This window comes from Perca flavescens, chromosome 8 (assembly GCF_004354835.1).
Source record: "Perca flavescens isolate YP-PL-M2 chromosome 8, PFLA_1.0, whole genome shotgun sequence".
In the NCBI taxonomy this organism is placed as follows: domain Eukaryota; kingdom Metazoa; phylum Chordata; class Actinopteri; order Perciformes; family Percidae; genus Perca; species Perca flavescens.
The window spans coordinates 25,469,610-25,497,033 of record NC_041338.1 but is presented as its reverse complement, the minus strand read 5'-3'; the positions used below and the strand labels follow the sequence as shown (position 1 = coordinate 25,497,033).

The window sequence follows — 27,424 nt, the reverse complement described above, 5'->3', positions numbered from 1 at the left end:
TGATATATTATTGATCTGTATGTTGGAATGTGGTCTTGTTGATAATGCCAGTACTGTGTAACTTCATCATTTCTATTCAGGAAACATTTGAGCACAAGTTGCATGGGCTGTCATTAGTATCATTGGCATGTGTTATGATCACATTATTATCACATTATATTATGAGTAAAACAAAACATTTAAATAAATTAAAAATCAACTCTAGACACTCCATCCTCTTCCCTACCTTATCAATGTGCAGATATATTTACAGATTTGAGCTGCATTTTTACTGTGAATGTATGCATCTACAGACTCTAAACAAAAAATAATGTTCGGCAAAGTGAATTTTCAAGAGTTAGCATACCTCTTCGATGCAGGGACGTATCGTGAGCATGTGTGTCCGTCCCATGCGCAGTAAGGGTCTCGTGCCAGGCAGCATTCAGCACAGGCTTGGCCATACATGTGACATCTACTGAGTGAAACCTGGGCTAGCCCTTCATTTGAACCCACGTAGAGCTGTTGCTGTAGTAAAACACACACCACACTCTGTTTTAGGGAAGGTAAACATACAGATCAATTTCAAGTTCAAATGTATTATCCATAAAGGAAATTCCTTTGGTTGGAAAAGCAAGTCCATAAAACTGTACATTGTGTGGTCTGTGCTAAAACAATATTACACATATACTCTTCATATATCAAAAGTCCTCAGGGTTCCTACTGTTAATTTAAGCTCAAGAATAACTGTGGGTCAAGGCTTTATAACAACAAGACTCATTTAAAATGTCAAAACCTTAAACAGACACATGAAACAAACCACAGAGATTTAAGGATTTCTCAATGTGAGGACTTTTGGACAGAGGTGTCAAGTAAAGAAGTACAAATACTTTGTTACCTTACTTAAGTAGAACTTTTGGGTATCTATACTTTACTGGAGTAATTATTTTACAGCAGACTTTTTACTTCTACTCCTTACATTTTCACGCAATTATCTGTACTTTCTACTCTTTACATTTTAAAAATAGCCTCGTTAATCCTATTTCAGTTCGGCTTGTTTTCATTCCGGCTTGTCATCGTTCAAAAAAACACACAAACAAAAAAAACCTATCCAGAAAAAATCGCGCCATCTGGATAGAGTGAATCGTTTGTACGCAATCCATCGCACCTGCACAGACCCGGTGCTAATACGGCACTTAACGACCGTTATCTACCGGACCGAATAGCAACGTGGATTTCGGTGCCTTATTTAGGTGCCACTTAAATGACTGTGCTTCTCTCTGATGCTCCGAAAACAGATGTTAGAGGGAACTGAAATATCGCTGCACGGGACGCTAGTCAACACTACACTTGACAGCAGGTAATGTTAGCCTACCGTTAGCTAGCAGCTGGAGTAAACACGGTTAAAATGCTGACAGCTGAACGGTGTAAAGTGTGTCTGTATTTCACTGCAGAAGATTGTAACACCAGACTGTAGCTGCCGTTGTCTGAAAAACACAGAGGATGTGTCACCTTTTTCAGCCCTTCTGAGTTTGCAAGTATGATTTTAATATAACATTATTAGTCATTATGGCCTTTAGAAAAAAATATTTTTGTGGAGGTGGGGTAGTGCACTATAAGCCCCTGTGGGGCAGGCTAAGCTATTGTCCTAAATGTCATTTTTTCTCCTTACATTACTTTTATTTTTATACTTTAAGTAGTTTTGAAACCAGTACTTTTACACTTTTACTTGAGTAAAAAGCTTGAGTTGATACTTCAACTTCTAGAGAAGTATTTACAAACCCTAGTATCTATACTTCTACTTGAGTAATGAATGTGAATACTTTTGACACCTCTGCTTTTGGACTGAGGATCTGCTCTGACTCGTCTGAAGTTAACGAGAATCCATAACAGAATTTCCAAAGAACTTTAAAAAAAACAAAAAACACTAGGGAGCATGCACACACAGCCACACGCACAGATCAAACACTGCTGGAGATTAATGGAAGCATTGATTGGGGTTGAAGTGTCTACTGACACCCCTGACCCTAAGATAATGAGGCAGAAAGGGGTGAGAGTGCTACAAGAGAGAGAGAGAGAGAGAGAGAGAGAGAGAGAGAGAGAGAGAGAGAGAGAGAGAGAGAGAGAGAGAGAGAAATTGAATAGATGAATGATTGGGGATAAAAAGCAGTATGTCTTGTGCCACATTAGTCATACACACAAAGCTGAATACATGTGGCATGAATGAAGGCAGAGAAATAGTGCGGGAAAGAGTGTGGGAATAACATGGATGAGAATGAGGTCGAACCTGTTTAGAAGACATCTCCATACTGAGGATGGGAGTGGGAACCTGCAAAAAGTAAAACAAACGAACATAACCAGCTTTAACACCTCAATAAATAAACATAGCTGGGGCACTGTTTGAATAAAAAACAACTAGATTAGTTTGTTGAGTAATAGCTCAGAAAATTCCATCAGTATCGCATAGTTTGTAACAATGTCATGATGAATATTTCAGTGTCTGATGAGTCAACTGTCCCACCGAGGACAGCTCGAGAATCAAAAATTGTCTATCAAAAAGCTTAGAGCGACTCAAAGTGTGTGTGCTTCTGTATCTGTATTTGTGCATGATGGCTGTGTTGCGCCCAGTACCTGGAAAACTTGAAGTTCTTCAAGCACCACTTCCTCTGTTGACCAATTCTCCTGAGTGATGCTCACCACCTTTAGAATTGAGCCGGCATCTGCGACAGAGAGTAAGACAGATGGCAGGAGGGCTGATTAGGACAAATCAAGCAAACCACACCACATGATTTTTTCTGTCAGAAGTGAATAATGTAAACCAGCCAGGTATGAGTGCTGTGTTGTTTTCGTAGCCAATGAAAATGAGCACTTATGGTCCGTACACTCACTCACACTCTAGTTCTCAGACTGTGGTTTGAGAATTCCTGTGTTAAAATGAAGGCCTACAAAAGTCCTAAAGACAGAATAGTTGTTGTTCTTTTTATTTCTTTATTTAAAAGGCACAACGCACATTAATCAACACGAGCACAGAGTCCATCATGTAAATGTGCCAGATTTAGCCATGCAGGCTAATTTTCATCTGCAGTCCCTAGCAGATTGATGGCTTAAAACAATACATAAGCTACACCAATACAAGACATAAACATAAAACAAGAACACATAGGCATAGACAAGTAAAATGGCATGACCACTATACCAGATCATGACAGCTGGCAGGTTGATGGCAAAGACAGGATAGTAGACCCAAATGCAACCTTACATCTTTTCATCTTTCTAATTTCAAGACCATAACAGCATCGGCAAAATCAGTCTCAGGCCAAGGACAACTCATAGTGATCTAGTGCCCTCTGCTGGTCAAATGTGGAATTTCAAGAGACAACAGAGAGGAGGGGTGTTAGTCTCACCTGTTCCCAGAAACATGACCTCATATTGTCCATCCTCCGCCAAAACTCTGTCCACCACGATCTGAGTCAGGGTGTAGTCCACTCGGACGCGCGTGAACACGGGTCGACCAGTCAGAGGGTAGACAGAGCGATACATAAGAGGGTGGAATCGAATAAAACTGACCACCTCATCTGGGAAGTCTTTGGTGGTCTTGATCCTTGGATCATATGTCTTGCTGGGACACTAAAGGGCAAAATAAAAAAAATGTTGATCTTGGGCAAAAGTCTCACAGTCACAGGCGATTTCACTCCCTGAATGTGTTTCCCATATTTCTTTTCAGATAACTGACTAGTGGTTAACAATGTAATGGTGCATGTCTCCCTCTGGTGGTCAAATGAAGGAAAGCAGGAGACAAAGCACATCTGGAACATCTGTGTCTCTACAGCTTTCCCTTTCTCCATATAGTATAGCTCAAACAGCTGTACACCTGAAGCATAAATTGAATTCTCTATCCGCCCCTTTCCCTCCCTTGATTACGGTTTTAAACAAAATTAAACAAGAATCTGATTAGCATGTAGAGTAACCTCATTGAAGCCAAGGTTATGTCATATATCATGTGCAGATGTGAGCATGCATACCCTACAGCATCTTGAACATTCCACCCTTGAATCAAACCACTTTTAAATTAGGCCATGTTTATTATTCTGTAATTAGCAAGAAAGTTGAGGATCTTATTCATCTAAAATCATCTTAAGCTCGAAGCTATCAAGTATGAGCTGTCGGTTTTTCTCTGTGGGAAACGCACCGTTCCAGGACGGGGATACGGTATCCTCCCCTCGTATTCTACCCATCGGTGGTCGGGCCCCTCCTTGTGGGCGTAAGGTCCGTTAAACACGGCCCTTATGTCCGCCATGCTGTACACACACACTGCTGAGCCACGGAAAATTGAGCTGAGAGGAAGGAGAAAACAAGAGACCAGGTTAAAGCTAGGAAAGAAAGGGGAGAGACCATGAGTGGTGTTGATGATGATGAGAGTGTGATGAATAATAAACTTACCTGGAGGTGGTGAAGACTGCATACACTTTGGGGTTTTTGTCATCCCTGGTAGGGAGCACAAAGATGTCCTCTATAAGAGAGAGGGGAAGCAAAACTAAGGTTATTTGTTTTTATTACCTCTATCTGCACAGAAGAGATTTGTCTACCACTGTGCCACTGCTGGCATACATGGAAATTCTATCCCTTTCTAAAGTAAACCCAGAAGGTTGATTCTGACAAAAATAAAACTCAGTTTATTGGCCCAGATTTTCTTTTTATTCTCACAATCACTTACGGAGCTCATCAAAGTGTGTGTCCACTCCATCTGGTCCAGGGATAGAACACACAAGCCTGGTTTTGAGGAAGGTGGTCCATTTATTGGTCAGACTTCTCAGCCCACCCACATCATTCTGAAACAGCCACATACAGTGTATCAAAACCACAATCAGCATAGTGTAGCTGTCCAACATGACCAAAAGAAAACCACAATCCACACTCCGACTGTAATCTATCTAACGGACTTACACACAAAGACAACACACAGCATCGCAGCCTGACTCCGATTCCCTGCACTAATTAGGAAAATAAACAGGTGAAGCACATGCCTCTAGTATGAATCTGCTTATTTAACCAGCACAAAGGAGACCTTCTTGTTAGTATAATGACAGTCAGGAGTAATTGAAAAGGGAGAGGAAACAGAGCGAGACAGCGGAAAAACATCAAAGGAGAAGAGAAACAAATGTAAGTGCAGCATGTTGGAGGAGAGTACTAAAATCAAGTGAGGCTGCAGACTGATAATGCTGGGTTTATCTTTGCATATGAATTGCTGTTTTAAGTAGCGGCCTTTGATTGAACTATGGTAAGAGCATTCAAGTGCACCTCTTTGTAACGCATAGAAAACTTAAGAGATCCTCCCTATTTAAGTTGGCCAGTGCACTAACCTAGTGGTATAGAAAAGATTGTTATGGTTCAACACACACAAAAACACACTTGTGTTTAAGAGACAGAAAAAATTGTAAGCACTTAATGAGGATGTTTCACAGTGGCAATAATCTTCAAAGAAGATTGAAATGAAGTGCCCTCACTCCTTTTACATGCAAGGGAAAAACACAGATAATGAAGGAAAAATACAAAGATTAAAAGAGAGATGGCAGAAAGAGAGGGCTGTAATCCAGAGGAATCTCCTTCCAGTCTACTTTACAGCTTACTCTTAAGTCATAAATACGCTGAAAGCTTTTCCCTAAGAATGTAGCAATAGGCCTCCGAATGCTAATGGTAAACTGCTGTGGGGGCTAGTCCCATTTGGAATGACTTATGGCACACTGTATGGTATACAAAAGGTCCCAATAATGAATCTATTCGGCCCTCAGTCAGCTGTGCAGTGCCATCAAATAGAACTTAATAGGCACTGAAACATGATATGCTTCTTAAATATCTTGCAGCATCTAACAACTGAACAGAGAGAACGTTTCTATTACCAAAATGGTTCCGTTTGGGTATGAATTTCAAGTTTGGCATTTTGCTTCAAGCATGGACCTTTGAATGATGACTTGTAGTTCCAGTAGAGGTTCCAGTGAAGGCTGAATGCTTTCGCTGTAAGTCACGTTGGACAAAAGTATCTGCCAAACTAGCATAGTCTCATGCAATGTAATGGTACCACACAAAATCAGTTTTCTTTATCACCCTTTTAATAGAGAATACATGCAAATCCTTTGGGGAAAAAACAATGAGAATGAGATGGCGCTATGATCTATATTGATCTCAGTGACAATGTAGGCAGCAGCCCTAAGATTGCCCTGTCAGCAGGCCACAAAGGGGCTAAAACCATGATTCACTGCCACAAAAGAAGAATATATCAGAGAGGCCTCCTTCTGGGGTACATAAAACACTCTTCTAGTGGCCGACACAATGATCCTTATCCGATCAAATCACTGTAGGAGTTATGACTCTCTCACACTCTGTAAGAGGTATTGCACTCCTACTGTCTTTGTCTATAGTCCCACTATGTTGCACCTATCCATCTTCCAAGGATCATTTCTCTCATTACCAACTGGGTCTTGAATTTCATGTACAAGTATCTTACAGTAGTTGGGGCTTTCATTCTTCCAACCCCTTCTTTCTCCCCTACCTATCCAACCATCTGTCATATCCTCACCTCCATTCCTCTGTATAGCTCCTACTTTTTACAGTACACTTCTCTTGTGTAATATCTCACCTTGCACACACGAGCCACTCGGGACAGGATGCTCTTGCCGTTGCCTTCCCACGACACCTCGCGGAAGAAAAAGTATATCTTATCATCATCTGGATTGTAGGTGTCTGCAATGGGATGAGCAGATATAAACCTGGCCTCTGAAGACACGGTGAGGAAAAGAGAGAGAGGGGAGAGTGTTAAAATAAGTCAGGTAATGGATTTGCCATGTGCTGCAGCCTTGAGGTGGCATTAACACTACACCTAGCACATGTTTATTTACAATCTTGTTTTATTTCTACAGAAAGGTCTGATATATTGCCTCTTCCATTTTCTAAGCTAAAGCTTGGGCCGCAACCTGCCGTACAGTTTGATAAATGGACAGATAAAGTGATTGCCAGGATTTTTATGTTAGTTTAAAAGCAGTTTTGTTTACTTTTCTATGATTTCTATGATGATGATGTCTGGCAGTATCTGTGCAGTGTGGCATAGAGATCATCTTGAGCTGGAACACCCAGGCTTAAACATCTACCCTAATCATGTTTCCTCTGAATTTGACACAGTATTCAGATCCTTTAATTAAAAGTAGTCACTTAGAGGCAGCGGAACAAGCTGTAAACACAATATTGACATATTACCACCTTATAAAGTTGAACATGTTGACAAAATCCAGTGCCCATTTACACTTTGAGCAGACACAGAGCAACATTAGCTCAGGAGTTGTGTTTCTTGACCCAAAATAAATGTAAGACCAATATAAACGCTCCGTCTTACAATGTTCTGATCTCCACCGATAACGAGGGGGAAATCTGGCTCTTTAGCTGCCAAAAAAATTATGCTCACCAGCTAGTTGCTAACTTCGTCTGCTCTTTGTTGCTGGACAGTTAGCAAACAGTGGGTTTATCAGAATGTTTTTGCTGGAAACAACTGCCTGCAGGTTGATTAAAGTAGTTTAGAGTGAACAAAAACAGTTCCTGCAAAACTAAAACAAGGAGCTAAACGATGATAAAACATTCTGTATAGCTGAGGAGAACTGCAGAGATGGGTGATAATTTTCTGTGGTTCACTATGAGTGACATGTTACACACAATCATTTGACCTGTTGTTTAATATAAACAAGTCAAAAAAGTAATAGCATTGGAATCTATCATATGTAAAAATGTATCATATTTTATAAGATGATCCTATGGTTGTATTTAAAACTTAAAACTGCAAAGTATTAGTAGCTATAATTGTCAAATGCATAATAAATTAATGTGGTGCCGTTACTATTACTAATAGCAATACTATCAAAGGGTTTCTGGGCTGATCTTTACAGTAAGACATCAGAAAAAAAAAATACTAAGAATGATTAGTAATTTCTATTTTATAATGTTGAACAGTGTGACAAGAAGAACATGGACAATAAAACATGATGTAGGAAAAAGCCTGAGGGGATCAACAGCATGTTGTTGTGTCTTGATTCAGGCGGGGACTATAGTCTACAGGCTTAAGTGTTGCAGTGACATTACATCAACATTAGCTCAACCTCTAGAAGCCTAGCCAAACACTAGGGTGATTCCCCAACTGGAACAGCTTAATGTATGACTGCTAACACACTCGACAGAAGGTCATTGTTAGTCCTGCAGCACTGGAAAGATGTTCCACGAGGAACAGAAAGACTACAAGACGGGATGTCCTCTTTCTTTCTGCCTGCCCTGCACCAACACATGCACTCTATACACATACTTAGAGAGACAGAGCAAGAGACATAATTACTCCAAACATCTCTGACTGTGTGGTTGTGAAATGTGGAGACCATGTGTAAGGATTTAGATCCCGGTGACAACTGTTGATACACGACAACCCATCAGTGGCTGTAAAACACTCGAGACTGGAGATGTATACAGAGAGAGTCGACTCCCTCTTCAGTGATGACTGTGCATGCCTGTGTGTGTGTGTGTGTGTGTGCGCGTGCGTGCGTGCGTGCGTGCGTGCGTGCGTGCGTGTGTGTGTGTGTGTGTGTGTGTGTGTGTAAATGTGTGTGTGGCTATGGGGTTGTGTGACTAAGACCCTGCTTTTGTGGAACACTGTAAATTCCCCTGTAGGTGTGGTCCCTGTTCAGCTATGGCATTCATATAAAAGTTCCAGCTAAATGAATAAGTGGGTTGTTTCCTCCGCACTGGAATGTCAATAACCATCCTGAGGACACAGAGGGACTCTTTGTATCAGTAGCGAGGCTGGAAGTTTGGAGAAAGAGCAATAACAGGTTTTGAGGGCACTCAGCGTGCTAATGTGGATATGTGCAAGCATGTGTGTACCATTGATCCAGTATTCTTCAGACATGTCTGTGCGTATGTAGTGCTGGTCAGGTGGAGGGCCAAGGGAGCGTGTGAAAGTTGTGTCTTTGCCCAGGAAGTCTGATGATGTGCCCGCATACAGGTACTGATCTGGACCAATTACAGACACAGGTCAATCAGTCATGACATTACAATATGCAATAGTAAAATCAGCACATACAGAACATCATTGTACATAACAGGTCAAATAGCAGTAGTGTGTACACCACAAAAACAAAAAATAGACATTATTGTTTAGCTTTTAGCATTACATAGACTTACCTCAGTGAACCTACATAGAAAAACATAGACTGAGAAACATTTCCAAAAACAAACATATGAAAGACAGATAAGGCTCCAAAGCACTTGTGTTTACAAGGCTCTGCCAAGTGGATGTGTTGCTGACTGAAAACTGTCTACTCGCCTCTTTCTTGAGCAAATCATTTGCAGAAAAGTGCTGGGAAAACAGACATATGAATACACATTTACTCAAACAACTGAGTGGAAAGGAGAAACATCATATATCCCTGGGTAAATGGTGCTGTGCAGCAATAACATGTTGCACAACAGATAAGGCAGGCAGAGGATTGCCATGTTGTGTGAGTGCTGTGTGATGGGTTGTATTACCTGTGAGGACTGAGGTGAATGGCTGCGAGGGATCAAAAGGACATTTCAATCTGCCAGACTCCACTGTCCTAGAAAGCAGTTGGAACACGCCATCCTGGGAGACGAAAAAAGAGATAATGTGAAACTTTTGCTAATTTAAATCCAACTCCTAAACTTGTGTCAAAATTATGCTGAGATTCACTCGCTCATATCTACTTTACCTCTCTGCGGCCAGTGATTTCAATGAAAGCACAGTTGGGGTGGAAGGATCCTGTCCCACAGGCATAGACATGTGTTCGATTGTAGTTGTGGAGGACCCTGACAAAGTTAGCACACTCCAACTAGGACAAGCAGGGGCAGAAAAACAAGGATGAAAAATTATAAGATGTCTGATTGAACAGGTATACTGTATATTACAGCACACAGATATACTTAGAATCTAAATTAGTTTTTTTTAGAAGTGACTTTTTTTTTGAAGTGACTTTCTTTGGAAGCACTCACATTTGCATTTTTGCCTGCCAGTTTGCACATATCCACTCGGTCCCGGGGAGCAGGCCAGTGAATCTAATGACAGGTAAATAAGAAGAGAAAACATTTTACATCTCATAATGTCGTACGTGAGCTGTCACTCAGTCAAAGAACTTGAAAACTGCCATTTACACTTTCATTAAATCTCCACCAATCTCTGCTATTGCAAAGCGCTATAACCCTTTAAGCAAATAAAATAACAATGTAATGTGTTTTAGCTGCAGTAGGTGCAGAATGCAGCAGCCAGTCTTGGCACAACATCTGGAAGGAGAGTGCATAATACTCCTGTTTTAGCATCTCTACACTGGCTACCTGTGCACTTTAGAGTAGAATATAAGATTTTATGGATCACTTTAAAGGGTACTACTGAGTAAGCTCCTGACCCCCTAACCAGATATGAGTCTAAGTGCAGCCCAAGAGTGGCTCTTAAAAGCTAAAAACAAAAGGAGGCCAGGAATTTGTCATTGGGGCCCCTCATCTCGGAAACAAACTGCCAGAGAAGTTCAGGCACCCAGTTCTTTATTCTGTATCAAATCCCATTTAGAGACACAATATTTAGCTTTTACTGTAAATATTAAATTTCTGTTTCCCGGTGAACTCGTATGGTTTTTATTCAGTTATATTCCATGTTGTATTTTTCTTCCCTTTGATCAATACATTTTCCACTGTTATGTTATAAAGTTGCAATATAAATTAAATGAGCGTTGGAAAATGTTCGCTCCTCGACTTAATCTTTAACATTTTAAGGGATTATTGTACAACTGATCTCTATTGTACAATAATTAACACCTCCAGGTGCTGGTACGAGAGCGCAATGGACGTATAACATCCATTGTCCCTGCAATGTATTCCGCCATGTTCACACATGTGTAATAACAGGCTTATGTGCTTAGCGTGTTACCTCCCTTAAATCCTACCAAGGAGAGCTATCGCCAAACTTATTCATGGGTCTACAGAGCCTGAATACGCATGCAAACACACCGGCAAAAATATCAAAACATCTCATGATTCCAAATCAGTGCATGCCGCCTAGGAATTCATACAGAAAACTAGTGTTACAACGTGATCTTTTGACTGAGTATGGAGTGGGGCCTGTGAAGGGTTTACGCTGGTTTTGAAACTCAGAATATGAAGTGATCAGTGGTCTAGTTTTACCCCAGCATATGGAAATATCTTAAAGACAGTGGAAAAAAGTTCATGACATAGCAGCTATCTCCTGAAAATCAAGGCAGAAACAACTGGAACGTTTGCTTGCAAGATATTTGGTCGTGTTTTAGTGCCTGATGGTCCATTTTTCAAGGTATGCCTCATCATTACCTGATGAACACCAAGATTGCTTTTCTAGATCAAATTCACTGTCAAGGGCTGGTCCCAGAGGGCAGAGGGAATTAGACCTTTGGTGCATATCTCCCTAGCATCAGTATCAGTAACCAGAGAGGTAACAAAAAGGCAACACTTTGAGAGCCAGACTAAGAGTTAAAACAACCAGATACAAATCAAATAAACACATATCACTTGCAGTTCAACCTCAGCTGCATAAACACACACTCACTCCTACAAATTTTAACATATGGCATCCTTCTAAATGCATTTGTGTGTTTGTGTATTTGCGTAAGGGTGGACCTGCATGCCCCATAAATATGTATATACTACGTGTGAGTGCCCTATAACATGATGACCCTGACCTCGCCAGACAGACACTTTTAGACTGCTGTTGACTGAAAGGTGAGCTCTTCTCTAAAACAATACACAGTTGAGTACATTTCAGCTTAGCAACACATGGGGGAAAAATACGTTACATCACCCCAATTAATGGAAAGACAGGTATAAGTGTCAAGAGCTGAAGTGCGGGCTGTCTCTATAATAATGAGCTGCTCCCAGCAAATAGCAGTGGTTATTAGGGTGTCTCAAGGGACTCAAAGCATGAGTTTGCGCGCCTGGTGATTGGGACCTTTACAGTGTGTGGAGGAGATACTCCATCTCCTGTTCAAACTTGAATTTCTTACAGCACTATCTTCCTGTAACAGGGTGCGGAGAGAGGAAACTGCTGTAAACACTTCAACGTCTACCTGAACAACCTTAAAGTGCTCATATTATTCATTTTCAGGTTCATAGTATTTAGCGGTTGTACCAGAAAAAGTTTATGTGGTTTAATTTTCAAAAAACACCATCTTTTTGTTGTACTGCACAACTTTGGGATGGACTTTGGGCTTTTTCATTTTGTAAACCTATAATGCACAAACAAGATATATAACACATAAAGGAAAGGGGAAAAGCCAAAAAGCATAATATGAGCACTTTAAGTATAGTAAATGGCCTGAAAAGCTACAAACCCCAAAGTTGCTGTTTATTTATTGCACTAAATTCATTCTTGGCCTGTCTGAGGTTTGATCGTTCTATATCATTATATATATATATATATATATATATATATATATATATATATATATATATATAATTTGCACATTCTGTGCTCTTCACAGCATAGCGTACCTTTCTGGGGGCTCTGGCCAAATTGTCAGTGTCAAGCAGGTAGATGTGATCTCTGGCTCCCAACAGAAGACGACCTCTCTCCTCATCCAGCAGCAGCGAGTGGGAGTGGAGGCCATCGGAGGGGCCCAAAAACAGAGATACACTGCCGGCTTGCAGCAGTTCTGGCCCAGAGACAGCGACAGACAGACATAGAGACAAACAAAGAGATTAATAAATCCCTTCAGTACAGCGTATGCATAGAGCTTACTTTTAAAAACACACCATCTAGAATTGAATTACAGTACATTGGAAAAATGATTTCAGCAGGATTACACTGTCAAATTTAACTTATTCTCTTCAGTTCACTGATACAGATATCCCAAAGACAATATAAAAAAAACAATTGTCTTAGCTTGACTTGAAACTTGCCTAATCCTCTGTGGTTCAACACCTTAGCTTTACATTCTGATAGAGAAGAGATACAGTAGCAGAAAAATCCAACAGCACACTACTTCAGTGGATGCATTATCAGATATCTTTATCAGGGTATTTTCATAGCTTCTTCATTAACCATAACGACATCTCTCAGTTCAAAAGCAGCTGTTTAAAAGGAGGCAGGGGTTTATTTATTGTAAAACTACCTGTCTCTCTACCAGTACTTTCCTGACTAGACCTTATTTGCAGGTGACTGAACATCTTCATAAACATGAGCTGTGGTATGCCTGTCATGGGCAACGTGAGATTAGATCATGAAAAGACCAGGTGGAATACCTGTTGCTCACTCATAAGATGATGGTATCGTTTGCTGTTGACTTCAATAAGACTTATAGTGGTAACACTGTAAAGGACAAATATCATGCTCATTTTCAGGTTCATACTTCTGGGGTTCTACTAGAACATGTTTACATGGTTTTATGTTAGAAAAACACATTCTTTTACTCATACTGTCTGGCTCAATACACCTGTATTCACCCTTTGTCCGAAACGCTCCTTTTTAGCACCTGTCTCTTTAAGGCTGGCTTGTTGAATTTGACGTTTTGTGACCTAACCCAGCCCACTGGGTTGTCGTATTTCACAGTTTGTTGGTTGGTAGGCACTCCAGGTGTACTGCACTGACAATTTGAGTTTTTCACAACATCTCACCTTTAAATAAACTGTATATAAAGAGTTAAAATATACTGTATATAGGCTGTGTTTGCGTTGGTATCGTTTGGTCTCCCAGCTTCCATGGTCCATTTCTGGGAGCTGAACACTGACTACATTCTCAGCTCAGTACTGTGTCCTTGATCTACTTGATCTAAGGAAATCTCTTCTATCACCAGGCTCTTTTCAGCACGCCAGTATAGCAACATGCCTTGAATAAACACTGGCTCAATGCGGGGGAGTCCTGTGGGAGTCACTCTGAAAGGATTGACATTGTGATTACCCTCTTGGTGTGAAGGATTGGAGAGGTTACCAACCCTCAATATTTGAACTTCTAGGACCCCTCCACACCACGCAACCCTGCTTAATACCTCCTCCTATACACCAGCTCACACACAAAGCACCCCCACATGCTCATTTCTCTCACCCCTATACATACATCATGCCCCCAGCAGACTAAACCTCACAGAGAGATTAGGCCTGCTAGCCCTTGGCTAATGCTAAGCTGCTCTGTAAACACGTAGCACTATGAGCCCACTGAAACAGCCTGCTTATCTGTTGTCGCTTAGCATAGTTCTCCACACCTTTCTCCAGAGGAGAGAGCCCTCATCTCCCTTAACAGCTCTTGATTAGTTCCTCAACTGGAGCTCTGAGGCACTCTCATCCACACATTTATTTGAGTAAGACATCCCCATGTTGGCTTGCTGCCACCAGGTTTAGGCTGATGAACTATTTAAGCTCTATAATACTTTTGACGTCTGCCGTTATAGAAGTGCAGACCACCTTACACAGCTGCAGCATTGCCTTTTGTCTGAATGTTGAATATAAGAGGATTAAGTTGAAAAGATACATTCCTGTAATGATGATGTTAATGAATCTGCCATATGGGCTGAAAGAAGAGTCACATCTTTTAAGCATGAATTAGAACAATATTCATTAGAAGAACCTATCAATTATTGTATACCCCGCATTAAGCTAGCTGAAAAAATAAGGCCGCTGTTTTCATGTTGCATGATCACAGCCTCGGTCTGCCGTTATTAATATGCAGAGTAGGAGTTAACGTCACAGCTAGTATTGTTAAAAAATAAAAAAATTAGTTTCACTAAATTGAGGTTATGTTTGGATCAACTGTTAAATGTAAGGGAATTGTCCCTAAAATTGTCTTCTTACTGTAACTAATGACCTAGCTTTTGAGTAATATAGGCCACAAGACTAAGGATAGAATGCATGTGGTGTAACTTAGTACCTTTGGGCACGCATTAGAAACAAAGGCATACCAACAATATGAATGTGCAGCGTATTAAAAATATTTAAACCAGATGACTTTACATCCCATTTGGCAGAAGGCCACTAATGTCTATGTTGTGACTCTAGATGAAACTTAAACTTGTCCTTTGAGATGTGTTTTGAGGAAAGCTTATAAATTTGGAGTAGAAGGCAGTTGTTTTTTAGGTGTTCACCCAATCAGGGATGATTTCACTTTGATCGTTTCACCCTTCACTCATTGAAGCCGTGCTTTTCAAAGGAGGCAGATGCGATATTTGAAGAGTGATCGCTGCTGGGTGGTGTTGCTTTTGAAGAGTGTGCACTGATGAGATAATGACAAGATGTGTGCACGATGTGCACACTGGGTTACAGATGGGTTTGCTTCTGATAGATTCTTCTTTGCTTCAGTCATTCTGACTGAGAGCCAAAAATGGGCATTGTTCTACTGTTGTTAATCCATAGGAAACCACTGCAGATTCGTCTCTTGAATGAAAAGTAAAGTTTACTCAGCCGTGCTCAAAGTCAAAGCCAAGAGACACACCCTGATAGAGTATCAAAGTTGAAAAGTTGTCTCAGATATATGGCCCCATTAAAATTCAATCATATACAAAATGATGAACAGATTTATTTTGGTTGGTTTGGAACAAACATTAAATGAGATAAACTGTAGAGCTAAATACTAGCCTAACTGCTGAGTAAACACTGTCCCTAGCAATCATTATTCCTTCAGCTACTTACATATATTTATTTTGGACACTCAAGACATACATGTGTCTCTATTTCCAGCCATAGGTTTTGGAAGGCTTTGACCAGAAGAGAACTTTTGGAGGTTGAAGACAGAAGGAGTTTACTTTTAGGGCACAGTAGGGATTCAATTTTATGGAGCAAGACTGAAGTTCATTTGTGTGGTTTCTTGTAGCTGATACAGTACATAGCATGAGGGATGGAGACTTTGAAGTAAAGTTTGCACTGGAGTCTAGAATGGGTTTTAAAGGGAGCAATAATTCAGCTTTCCCCCCGGTGGCACAAAGCAAACAGCTGACGCAAAACTAAACACATCAACGCAGTGCACAGTTTGAACGACAGTCTGTTATGAACCAAGAGCATCCACATGAAATGTATGTTCTACATGTGAGTTAAACATATAGGACTGGACTGCAACAACACTGTATTTTATTAAGTGACTGCAAGTTTATGAAATAAAGATACAGTATGTCAATGAGTGGATTTATAGGTTTTGTTAGTGTTTAAGGAAAAAGTGGGAAGGGAACATTCTTGTGCCCATCAAACATTACAAAATAAAAATTATGAGGTTGGCAAATGGAACAGCGAGTGAGTCTTAGATCTCTCTTTACAGTCTTGTTTTAAAGACCATTTACTTTAACAGTGCAACTGAGTGTACTAATCTCTCTTTTCACTTTGCCTCTTGGCTGTGTACACAAAGCCACATGAGAAATCGAGACAAGGGAAGACAAAATGTTACAGGAAGAGAGAAAGTTAAAGCTAGACATGGCCTTTGAAGATGCACACTGAATGGCTGAGAAAGACAACACATTCAAGGGCTTCATAGGTATGAGTCAACAGAGTCCTAATCTCATGTAGCTATAACTATAACTCCATCTAGGTGCCGGTACACATGCTGACTAAAGTTGTTGGCATGAGGTAAAATATCCTCAAACCTCAAATTACCCAAAATTGTATTTAGCTTTAAGACTGCTCTGGATACTGTAATAATAATACGAAAGTATCAAAGTAAATGTAAATATGTAACAACAATACAATTAACAGACAAATCAACAATATTTCAGTTCTTACCTCTGTGGCTGAGTTTAACCCTGGGGACACTTTGTTTGATACTTGCTCCAAAAGGGAGGGTGGCCAACAAGATCAATACCACCAATGGGACCCCTGGATGGGATGGTACCTTAATTCTCTTCCCTTTGCCCTCATAATTACTGCCAGACATGCAGTGCAGAGCCCCATCTTCATTCAGACTCTGATTACCAGAGTCCCCTTTCTTCATGGTGTGTGGAGTGGTCTTGTTCAGTTTTCACTCTGTCCTTTTCTGCAACCCTGGAAAGAGACGGGAGTGAAGAGTCAAGCTAGGGAGGAGCAATCATAAGCGTGTGTGTGTGTGTGTGTGTGTGTGTGTGTGTGTGTGTGTCTCTGTGTGTCTGTGTGTGTCTGTGTGTGTGTGTGTGTGTGTGTGTGTGTGTGTGTGTGTGTGTGTGTGTGTGTGTGTGTGTGTGTGTGCGTGTGTGTGTGTGTGTGTGTCTGCATGAGTGTGTGTCTCATCTAACTTTGTGCAGGATATATACACAGGATTCTGTTGTGAGTATTCAGTCGTTTCACCATGGAGCCCTACAGGCATGTCCCCTTTCTTTACGCATCCTACATCAGCTGTTGCCTGTCACTGGCTTCCCTTTTGTGTCTCTTTTAAATCTGTTTGCCCAAAACAAAGGTCAGGCTAACAAAACAGTCACATTCTACTATCTTTCATTCGGCCATGCCTTTTTTAGTTTCTCTCTATCCTCTGTCTTCTTTTGACCTGGATAACTCATTTAATTCTTTAGCTAAATGATACTTGCCAATAGTTTTAGCATTGGCCGATGACCCTGTCAGCTCCTCCTTTATGTCCTGTAAAAAATGGGCCACGTCCTGTCTGGGATTTCACAGTGCATTAAAGAGGCCTGTAGCACAATCCTTAGTTTACACTCAATGGAAAGTGAGACGTATGAGTTAACAGTCATGGGAATGCTTGCTAGCTTTTCTGGCACTAATAAGCAAGGAGAACTTGAACGATGTACACTAATTGAACACGGGACAAAGTGAAATCATTGTGGAAGAAACCGGACATTTTATTGGTTATATTCAGTGGGGAACTCTAACATTTAAACATTAGAAATGTGCAAATGTGACAATGTTTCAATCACAGTCATTTGGAACTGACAAAAATGCAACTGGAATTGAAAAATTGTCCATTTAGTTACATTTGTGGTGTGGTTACTCTCTGATTTCCAATAGCCTTGCACTGTATATGTGATGAGCATATACTATGCTCTTTCAAACATGCAAATGTGATCATAAACACAGATTTTAAAGGACTTATGAAGGAAGCATGCAACTGACGGTTATGAGTCTGCAGAGTGGATGTTTTTTTCTTTGGTAACATTTAAAGGTCCAATATGTAATATCTGTAATAAATCCAAAAATGACACCAATGCCTCATCAGATATTAAGGAAACATGTTAAACTGAAATACTATCTTTTCTGACAACAATGCTAATTTCAGTATTTTTTAAATTTACATTCATTGACGGAATTTATGTTTATGTTTTGGTCTGTGTGTTGTTATCAACGGCCCAGTTTGACAGGCAGGCCAGGTTGCCAGATATACCTGTAAAAACGTAAACCCAGCACGCTACAGTTGTAACGGTAGTACAGCCATGAAAGCAGCAAACAAACGAACAGGATCAACGGAGATAGATTCTACATGACATAAAAAAAAGAATACAGCATGTTTCTAACAGAGACGTAACAACCCCCTGGTAAATATTGGAGATGTATTTGAAAGATGGAGACAGCTTAGAGCCCAAAAGGATGCAGAGTTGGCTTATTTTCTCCTGAACAGGTAAGCATTAGCTTCAGGCTAATTTATCACAGCTACTAGGGATGGGCATTTTTTGTCATTTCAACATTTGTGTACTCACATTGAATTATATAGCTAGAGTAACCGAGTTGGTTACTCGCAAAAACAATTGAGACATAACCAGTAAAGTGATCCCGACTGGTCCTGGCTAACGCCGTCATGCTAACCCTGCTAACTGTTAACGTTACCGGGAGGACCAGGCAAGCAGCCCATGGCTGTTTACAGCGTGTAGCCTCTTCAGCGGCTGGAGCCGACAACGGTGAGTTATTTTAAACCACGGGAGGGGGGCTGTAAATCGGAAAGAGAGGACTGTGAGTTTGTAGTGTGTTTAGCGATTGTTGCCGTAATTCTAAGCCAATGAAGTGTGTTCCGTCTGCAAGGTAGTGGTATTTTTAGCGTTTTGTATTGTAATTCTAAGCCGAGGAAGTGTGCCTGACTGGCGTGTGGAGAGGACAGTGAGGTTGTTGTGTTTTTAGCGGTTCATACTGTAATTTTAAGCCGAAAAAGTGTGTCTGTCAGTTGGTTACAGAGCTCCGCGTGAGCACGGGCTTTTATGACTGTCAATATAGCCAGCATCTAACGTTAGCTACTCCGCTATGCTGTGGAGTAATGTCTGGCTATGTGAGACTAGCATCTAACGTTAGCTACTCCGCTGTGCTGTGGAGTAATGTCTGGCTATGTGAGACTAGCATCTAACGTTAGCTACTCCGCTGGGCTGTGGAGTAATGTCTGGCTATGTGAGACTAGCATCTAACGTTAGCTACTCTGCTGTGCTGTGGAGTAACGTCTGGCTATGTGAGAAAAGCGTCTAGCAACATTGTTGTGAATGCTGCGGTCTCAGCCTGGCAACCCCCGTGAACTTCGAGTCTGGGCAGGAGGGGGCGGGGAAAACGACTCTCCAGTATTTTGAATTGGTAGTGCAGTAACTATTTTAACCGCTAGCTGCCAGTATTACACACAATATTACATATTGCACCTTTAATATCAAGAGACAAGTTAGAATAAAATCAAGAACAAAGTGCTAATTAACGAACAAGATGCGCCTAAAACTAAAAACTATTGCAAGGAATAAGTATCAAATTATTTATAGATATCTATGAATATTCATTGTGATTACTTTCTTAACTCATTGTTACTGAATTACTTTGATTCAGGTGCTAATCAGCATAATTACACACACATACTGGTTGTGTGTTATGCCACCTCAAGAAAAGTGGTGCACTGTATTACTTTGGAATGCATTGTTACCTCATGTAACCTTACCCTTAATCGGAATTGTTGTGGATGTAGTGCAACACTCTATCCAAAAAGCAACTCCATTCCTGCACATTCCACAGCCATCTAGCTACTAATTAACCAAACAATCAATGAAGAAATTAATGAATGCATGAAAAGAATGCCTCCCCACTAAGGCCTTATTGCTACATCTCCATTATTACTTTCCTTCCACCCCCATTTCAGATAACACACATCAACCTGTCTAGTGACAACATAAACAATGTCAACTTAAATTAATAGATCTGATGTGGCAAACTCACACATCTCAAATACTGAAACCAAGCATGCTGCTTCCTGTTGGAAGAATTGGACAGATAGAGAGAAGATCACCTTTTGGGACAAATATTGTCCATGCAGTTCCAAGAAAATTATATAAGCTGACATTCTGAGAACATACATGCATTCATGCCTACGCACACAGATTTGCATGGCATGTTGGCAGACAGATACAAGATGTAAAAGTCATTTCACTTTATTTATTTTCCTTGTCCGGTTTTGGCATCTGGTGTTTGAAACTTGAGTTCATTACGGAGCATCAGGACAGAGTGGCACCCATTCAAGTGCCCCATAGCTTTAAACTGGAGAGGATTAGACCCTGATAAACAGACTGCTGTTTACTTAAGATGACAAATTGAGGCACCTTCACACCTTCAGGGTTAGAAATACAGATAAAGAGCTGTGTGTGACGGATGGGCAATCGGCAAAGAGAGTGAGAAAGTGAGCAAGTTTAAATCTGTGCGGTCTTTGCACACTTTGTGAGCGACAGTGATAATGCTGGCGGTGGTGCTCATCCTCCCTGCAGTATCTTCAGGGAAGCAGTGACACGATATCACCCATGTGAGTAGCGTTCGAGTAATGTATCTCTCTTTACCGCTTGAGTGCCTACATCTATCAGCAGTACAGGCCTGTTTAGCACAAAAATATGCAACAAGAAAGCTCAAATCTTAGAAGAGGAGCATTAAAAACTCTCCATCTGTTGAGAAAAGGATGTCAACAAGAGATTGTCATGTGATATAGCATGGAAGGACATAATATCGGAAAGGCTGAATAATAGAGATGAAAAGAGAGATAGAGGAAAAAGAGTGAGAGAGAGTGAGAGGTGTGAAAGAGAAGAAACAGACAGCTTGTGCCATGTGGGTTAAGCTAACACCCCTGTTTCCTGGCGGCTAGAGTCCCTGTTGTCTTTGGCAGCATGGCCGGCACACGGTGCAGGGGGTGATGGGAAACAATCCTGATGGCGATGGTGACAGATTAAAGCTAGCAGCCAATTATGCGCTGCTGGCATCTGATCTCAGCCCAACACATAGCATCTTATAGATTTCACCTCCTCAAATATACTGGCTTTTCCGATTTGGGCTCAACATCAAACAATTACGGTATATATTTGTCTTAAAACAACCATTTTACCAGCAGCCATTAATTAACAGTGATCCAAAATATATTAATTAAGATGCTATGTAAAGTACTGTAGCTAAACTTTTAAATGAAACAATATTCCCGGCAGAAGTTGTCAGCCGATCTGAGGAAGGAGCAGATGGTGAAGAAGTGCTCTGGCCATGGGCATTCTCACACAGAGACCACCCCTAATGAGGCATTTAGCAACACCCGGCTGCCCTGTAGAGTACACTATTATCAAACCCCTCCATCTCCACAGGACAGAGTGCATTAGCACGGCTATTTGTCTTTATTCCCCGACCACAGGCACTGACCTGGCAGAACAACATAGGTAATTGTTTCTAGCTCTCAAGACATTGGTTGTTTTTCTTGGCAACAGTCAATCATCTTTTTTTTTTAACCTTGCATTTAAGCAAGCATGTAACTCTCCTGTGAGTCTGTGTGAGTTTATGTCTCAAAGGGAAAATACAGGACAGCCACCAGGCCAAACTGTTTGTGTGTTCACTAAACACAAACTATAAAGAATATACTGTGCAAGGAGCGTTAAAGTTGTTCTGTTGGCTATAACTCCAGTTATAGATGGCAGTAAAGAAGGAAACAAAACACTGTTCAAATACAGACAAGCGCAGACTTTTGATTCATGTCTTGGCACTGTCATATACTGTATATTTTATTTCCATCACAAGCTAATAGACTTCTAGAAACTTAATATTGATCTGAAGGGTCCAACATCAATGTCTTCTAACTCCTGTTTAAAATATTTTTGCCTTAATAATGTTAACACATGACACACTTGCTGCAGCTCTCATGGTGTTTAACTGTACGCAGAGAATTAACTGTTGCCAGAGAGCAAGTAAATATGAAACATGTGATCCTTGTGGCGATTTAATTTTTTTTCTGGACTGAGATCAAAAACCTCAACCTACGTACTGTTACACTAACTACAACTAACTTTTATTGTATCACTTACAATTTTGTTCTCAAATTTTGTTTACTCAAGTTATACAGTAAACATCTAGGCAGCAAGCTGTGATTCTTTTTTACATTTTATCCGAAAAATCAATTCCCCACCTTAGCTGAGGAAAACACCGTAACTATCAGCACAGCATGTGTATCTCTTGGGAAATTACATATCACTCCAAAAAATGAATGCAAAATAAATTGCCTGAAATATCCCCTTGCGAACAAAATGTAATCATCCAAATACGGTGATACAGACAGAGATGGGCTTTGAAGTTGAAAATGCAGCGGTAAATTAGCCCTAAATAATGAATGAACGCATAGTACAAAAAGGATATTTAATACCTCTCCATGAACTAGAACAGGGACCATTTGATCCCTCGCCATTAGGAAAGTCTGTATTTCCTGCAGCTGTTTACCTGCTAATAAATCCTATATATCAGAATTCCATAAGCTGTCTGATTACAGAATGCCCCTCACAAGACTAAACAACTCTGACAGTTAACTCCACTGCCCTAGCAAAAGAGTTTATGTGAGGTTTTCTCAGAATGAACCATTCATGCCCTGTTCTGCATCACATAAACACATTCCCAACACCACATTCAAACTAACAGACATCTCATGAAAATCACACTTTGCTTGAAACCTCTATGCATGAAATCAGTGAATGGTTTTGCCCAGATGAGACAACATTCCAGTGGAATTTCTTCCGTTTTAGAGGTGAAGAGTAGGTCTGTGGAGAAATTCCTAAGGATATGGATACAATTCTAACCCTGAGGTCCTGTCTGTCCACATGTTGTCCCTGTCTAAGCTGTTATCAGGAAGAAAAAAAAAACTGGTAAGAGAATACTCTGGGCAACTTCTGGTATGGTAACCAAATACACCAAAGACACATTATAGTGCTTGTGCTGCCTTTGTTAAAGACTTGCTTTATGTTCAATGTTGCTGTTTATCCTTCAATCTTTGTAAGGGGACAACTGAGCCCACGGCTCTGGGACGGTGTCAGCTCTGGTCTGCTGTTCACACCAAGGGTGAATGGAAAGGTGGAAGAGCAGGGGCGGGAAGTGATACTGGATCTGTGGTTTAACTCATTTCAATAGAGAGGATGGTAACGGAAAACAATAAAGTGGAAAAAAAGTTAAGAGGCTATTCAAGAGACAACAGCATATAGACACACATGCCGATAGGTTTGTTGATAAGGGACAATGTAATAAGTAACTCTACACGTGCTGAACAGGGCATGACCCGGGCCTACAACTCTGAATGTGTCTGAGTCTGCATGCATGAACATATGTGCGTGGGTAAGCTGATACCATCCTGAGGTAGGCAGATGGGAGCAATAAGGCATGAAAACAATGACTGACAGTTGTAAGTGCGCTCACTTGTCTCCTGATGGCCTGAGGATACAGGTACACCCATGTATGCTATGCAACAACTCCTCTCAAGAGCATTACTGTCTTTTGCAAATGTGGGAAGCAACTCTACTGCTCTTTCTCAGTCCTACATGGGCTTCTGTTATGTGGTTATCTCTACACCAGCTCCAGTACAGATCAGTAGAGACAAGGAAAACACGGACACCACTAGGGTTCGGTACCGAAACCCGGTGGCTCATTTTGGTGCCCTCTGATGCTCTGAAACCAACATTACAGGAAACAGAAGCATCGCTGCACATGACCGTAGTTATCACTTGGCAGCAGGTAACGTTAGCCTACCGTTAGCTAGTAGCTGGATTAAACACAGTTTAAATGTTGACAGCTAACATTAAACGGTGTAAAGTAGAGGATTCCACCACCGGGACATAACAGTCTGCAGCTGCTGTTGTCTGAAAACAACACAGACAATTTACTGGTGAAGTAAGTTTTCGTTATGTTATTGTTATTACATTATTAATAAATCATTTAATTTTGACCATATGAACTTAGCAATAAACAAGTCGTTCTTAAATGTCGCTGACTGTCCTTTAGAGCTCTTCTTTTTTTTTTTACTTTTAAAAAAAAGTATTGGTACCGGCACCGTTTTCGCTTTAGCAAAAAACAAAAAAACACCCAAGCCTAGAGACCACAGAGCTGCAGGGCAGGCATACCCAGCCGGACTGTCTGTCTGCAAGTCATTGGCACCTAGCCGTTGTAGACTCTTTAAACTAATCACATCACTGCTGCAGTAAAGATGCCCTAGCTGCTTTGTCTGTGTGCACTGAAGGATCTCTGGAAACATGACCATTTAAGGTGAGGCTAGTGTGCAGCATGACTACAAGTATGTTTGAATAACACTTTCCACCGAAAAAACTGTTGAGTTTTGAGAAAGAACTCTTTCAGTTTTTCATTTTCATCGCCGTCCAAGCCTCTGCATGAACGGCATGACGTCACAGAGCGCAGGAATGGTGCTGTAGGCCATTCAAAACAGAGCTGAATATTGTTGCTGTGATTTTTAGGGTAATGATCAGTCCAGACATGCATTACAGAACAGGAGTGAATAAAAGCACACAGGAGGCTCAGGGTTCGCACAGCATGGGTTTGAAGTGATTGATACAGTGAACAAAGGAACCCACATATGCTACATCAACCCTTCAACCAGACACACATTATTATGAAATCCACTTTCCCAACCATACTAGCGCTCTCATGGAAATAAGACTACAATACAGTTTCAAAGTATGCTGTCACTTTTCAAAAGTCCCTTCAAAGCCCTCAAAGATTACTAGCATAGATTCACATCTTGTGATGTCAGCAGCAGTCCTTAGCTTGCCCCTTTCCACAGTTGCTGTGTATACTGCAGTCTGCATTAAGTATGCCCGGCAGACACTACTTGAGTGACGTAACGATTGGACAATGTTTAAAGGAGAAAATCAGATTCAAGACTCTCTGAGTTGCCTTTCTGTGGCCCAAAGCAGAAATCATTTATTTACCCCAGTCATGCTGATCGAAAGCCCTGAAACGGCAAGAGAAATCAATAACCACACAAATTCCATCTCTTCCTCTCTCTGCCTCCCTTCAATAGTTTATTTGCCTCTCTCACAACACCCCCTCAACCCAAAGTGCCTTGTAGGGAGTTAAATAAACCTTTAGAAGTGCAGTAAGTGGAGAGTGGGTCCTTGAGACTGTAAGGTTTACAGTCAGGGGAAGGATGGTTTAATAACTACACCACTAAACCCACATGAGTGTTTTTTATTCCTGTATGCTGCACAGTAAACCACAGAAATGCACACAGTGCAGTGAGCTCCAAAAGTAAAGCAAATATGTTCACTGCAGCACGTTTGATGTACTGTAGATCCGCAATGTGACTATTTTGGATCATCGAAGAGGACCTGGCAGTTTAAGTGCGCGTCACATTCAATTAGAGGGTAATTGGAGCCCCCATATTCGCCCCCCTTCTCAAAAACTAAAATATTCTAAACACCCACACATTCGGTATCCTAACATCCTGCAACTCACAACTTAAATTTATATATATATATATATATATATATATATATATATATATATATATATATATATATATATATATTGTGAGTGATGTGATATATATATATATATATATATATATATATATATATATATATATATATATATATATATATCACATCACTGCTGCAGTAAAGGTGCCCTAGCTATGCACTAAGAGAGGCACTCTCTTCCTCTATATATTTTTCGTGGTGTAAAATAAAATTTAATGAAAATTTTTAATAGATTAATATCACAAATGTGCTCATAGAAACCCATTAGTGTTAGCACTGTTAAAAACACATTATGGCTGTCTGATAAATAGCATGTATTACAAAGATTTGTAACTTTTACAATTCCAGTAATTCAAAAGGATTACTTGTACCTTGCAGGTTGATAAAAAAAATCTTCATATAAGATCATAAAAAGTAGCTGAAAATTAATTGTATTATGTGAAAAGTTGGTTGTCACCATGATTTAAACAAAGCTGTTCAGAACCATTAAACGTTGACATTTTGGAGACACATGTAGGCCTATTAAATCCTGTTTTTTAAGGGTGCAATTACGGAAAGATGTTCTGCAGAACTTAAAGTCGGGATATATATAGACACATCAACGGTAAAGGAATATATGTAAATCTGTGGGGAGTCTAAACATGCATACAAATATGCAAACTGTATTGTGTCAAAAACATTCTATTGCCTATTGCCTAAGAACATGAAGTTAAATAAAACGTGTAACGTTATTGATAGATGTCTGTATCCTATCGGCTAGGTTACTTTAATAGCCTCAAAAGTTAGGTTAATTACTAAGGCAACAGATGGGAAAGGCAATAGCTGAGTAAACATCATAAACTGAAAAACAGTAGGCTAACTCAAAGTTATACATTTTAAATTAACTGCACGCGATTTCCATTACCGTTGTTGTCGTTATAGCGTTTCATCTTACCTGCGTATTCAACTCCGTGTCTTCTCACATGCAACACATGTCCTCGCTGTGGACAGCAGCGTCACTTTTCTTAAATTAACCGAAAGTATAGATAGACACTTGCAAAACCTCGACCCGACCGAAAGAAACGTGGATGGATAAACTGAATACTGCCCCAAAATATTTCCACTCCCCTTAATTGTAGTCAAACACACACTAGTGCTCTTGAACTCTTGGTGCACTCTGGCTGCGTGTGTGTGTGTGTGTGTGTGTGTGTGTGTGAGTGTGTATGTGTGTGTGTATGTGTGTGTGTGTGTGTGTGTGTGTTGGGTGGCTGGTTACTCTGTGGCAGTTCGCTGCGGGAAAGACAGACGGTAAACTCCCAATTATGCTGCTACGGGAGGGGAGGGGCCCTCAGCATCTGCACCGCGGCCAGCCAGGACTGCGTTGGGAGATTCCAATGGCCACGACACACTCTCACATTTTAGAATCAATAGTATAGAAAAGCATTATTGAAGTGTGCAATAATGCATCAAGTCTGCAATTTTAACTGCTGTTTAAAACTGGTTTACAAATGGATTCTGTTCCATATGCTCTCCAGCCCTTTGCCAGAAGATGAGCAGTGAACAGTCCGTTGGATGGGTCTTCCTGAAGATTTAATGAGCTAGCTAAAAAGGAAAAGCAGGAGTCATGCTGGGGGAGGATTTTCCACAACCTGGCATCCTAAAAGTTTTTTGTAATTAATGACTTATAACTGATCTATAAAGCATTACTAAATAATTGATTAAACAAAAAAATACAATGAGCTGATTGATTTGAGTAACTTAGACATATAAGTATAACAATATTAGAATGT

General features: G+C 40.5%; 1 protein-coding gene across 2 annotated transcripts in view; it reads right to left on the bottom strand.

Annotated features, from left to right (window-relative positions):
* The window catches only part of sema3d (sema domain, immunoglobulin domain (Ig), short basic domain, secreted, (semaphorin) 3D), a 37,880-nt gene extending 11,042 nt beyond the window's left edge, over positions 1 to 26,838 (bottom strand). For both annotated transcript variants that reach the window (XM_028585857.1, XM_028585858.1), the window contains exons 1-15: positions 26,590 to 26,838; positions 16,735 to 16,992; positions 12,532 to 12,692; positions 10,012 to 10,074; positions 9,732 to 9,851; positions 9,532 to 9,625; positions 8,887 to 9,015; positions 6,611 to 6,747; positions 4,691 to 4,805; positions 4,417 to 4,486; positions 4,166 to 4,310; positions 3,381 to 3,603; positions 2,608 to 2,696; positions 2,264 to 2,305; positions 347 to 504 (exon numbers count right to left, since the gene is read on the bottom strand). In XM_028585857.1, the coding sequence (XP_028441658.1) occupies positions 347 to 504; positions 2,264 to 2,305; positions 2,608 to 2,696; positions 3,381 to 3,603; positions 4,166 to 4,310; positions 4,417 to 4,486; positions 4,691 to 4,805; positions 6,611 to 6,747; positions 8,887 to 9,015; positions 9,532 to 9,625; positions 9,732 to 9,851; positions 10,012 to 10,074; positions 12,532 to 12,692; positions 16,735 to 16,942 (1,754 nt within the window). In that variant the 5' untranslated portion in view covers positions 16,943 to 16,992; positions 26,590 to 26,838. The remainder of the gene's footprint in view (positions 1 to 346; positions 505 to 2,263; positions 2,306 to 2,607; positions 2,697 to 3,380; positions 3,604 to 4,165; positions 4,311 to 4,416; positions 4,487 to 4,690; positions 4,806 to 6,610; positions 6,748 to 8,886; positions 9,016 to 9,531; positions 9,626 to 9,731; positions 9,852 to 10,011; positions 10,075 to 12,531; positions 12,693 to 16,734; positions 16,993 to 26,589) is intronic.
* Positions 26,839 to 27,424: the final 586 nt, after the last annotated feature.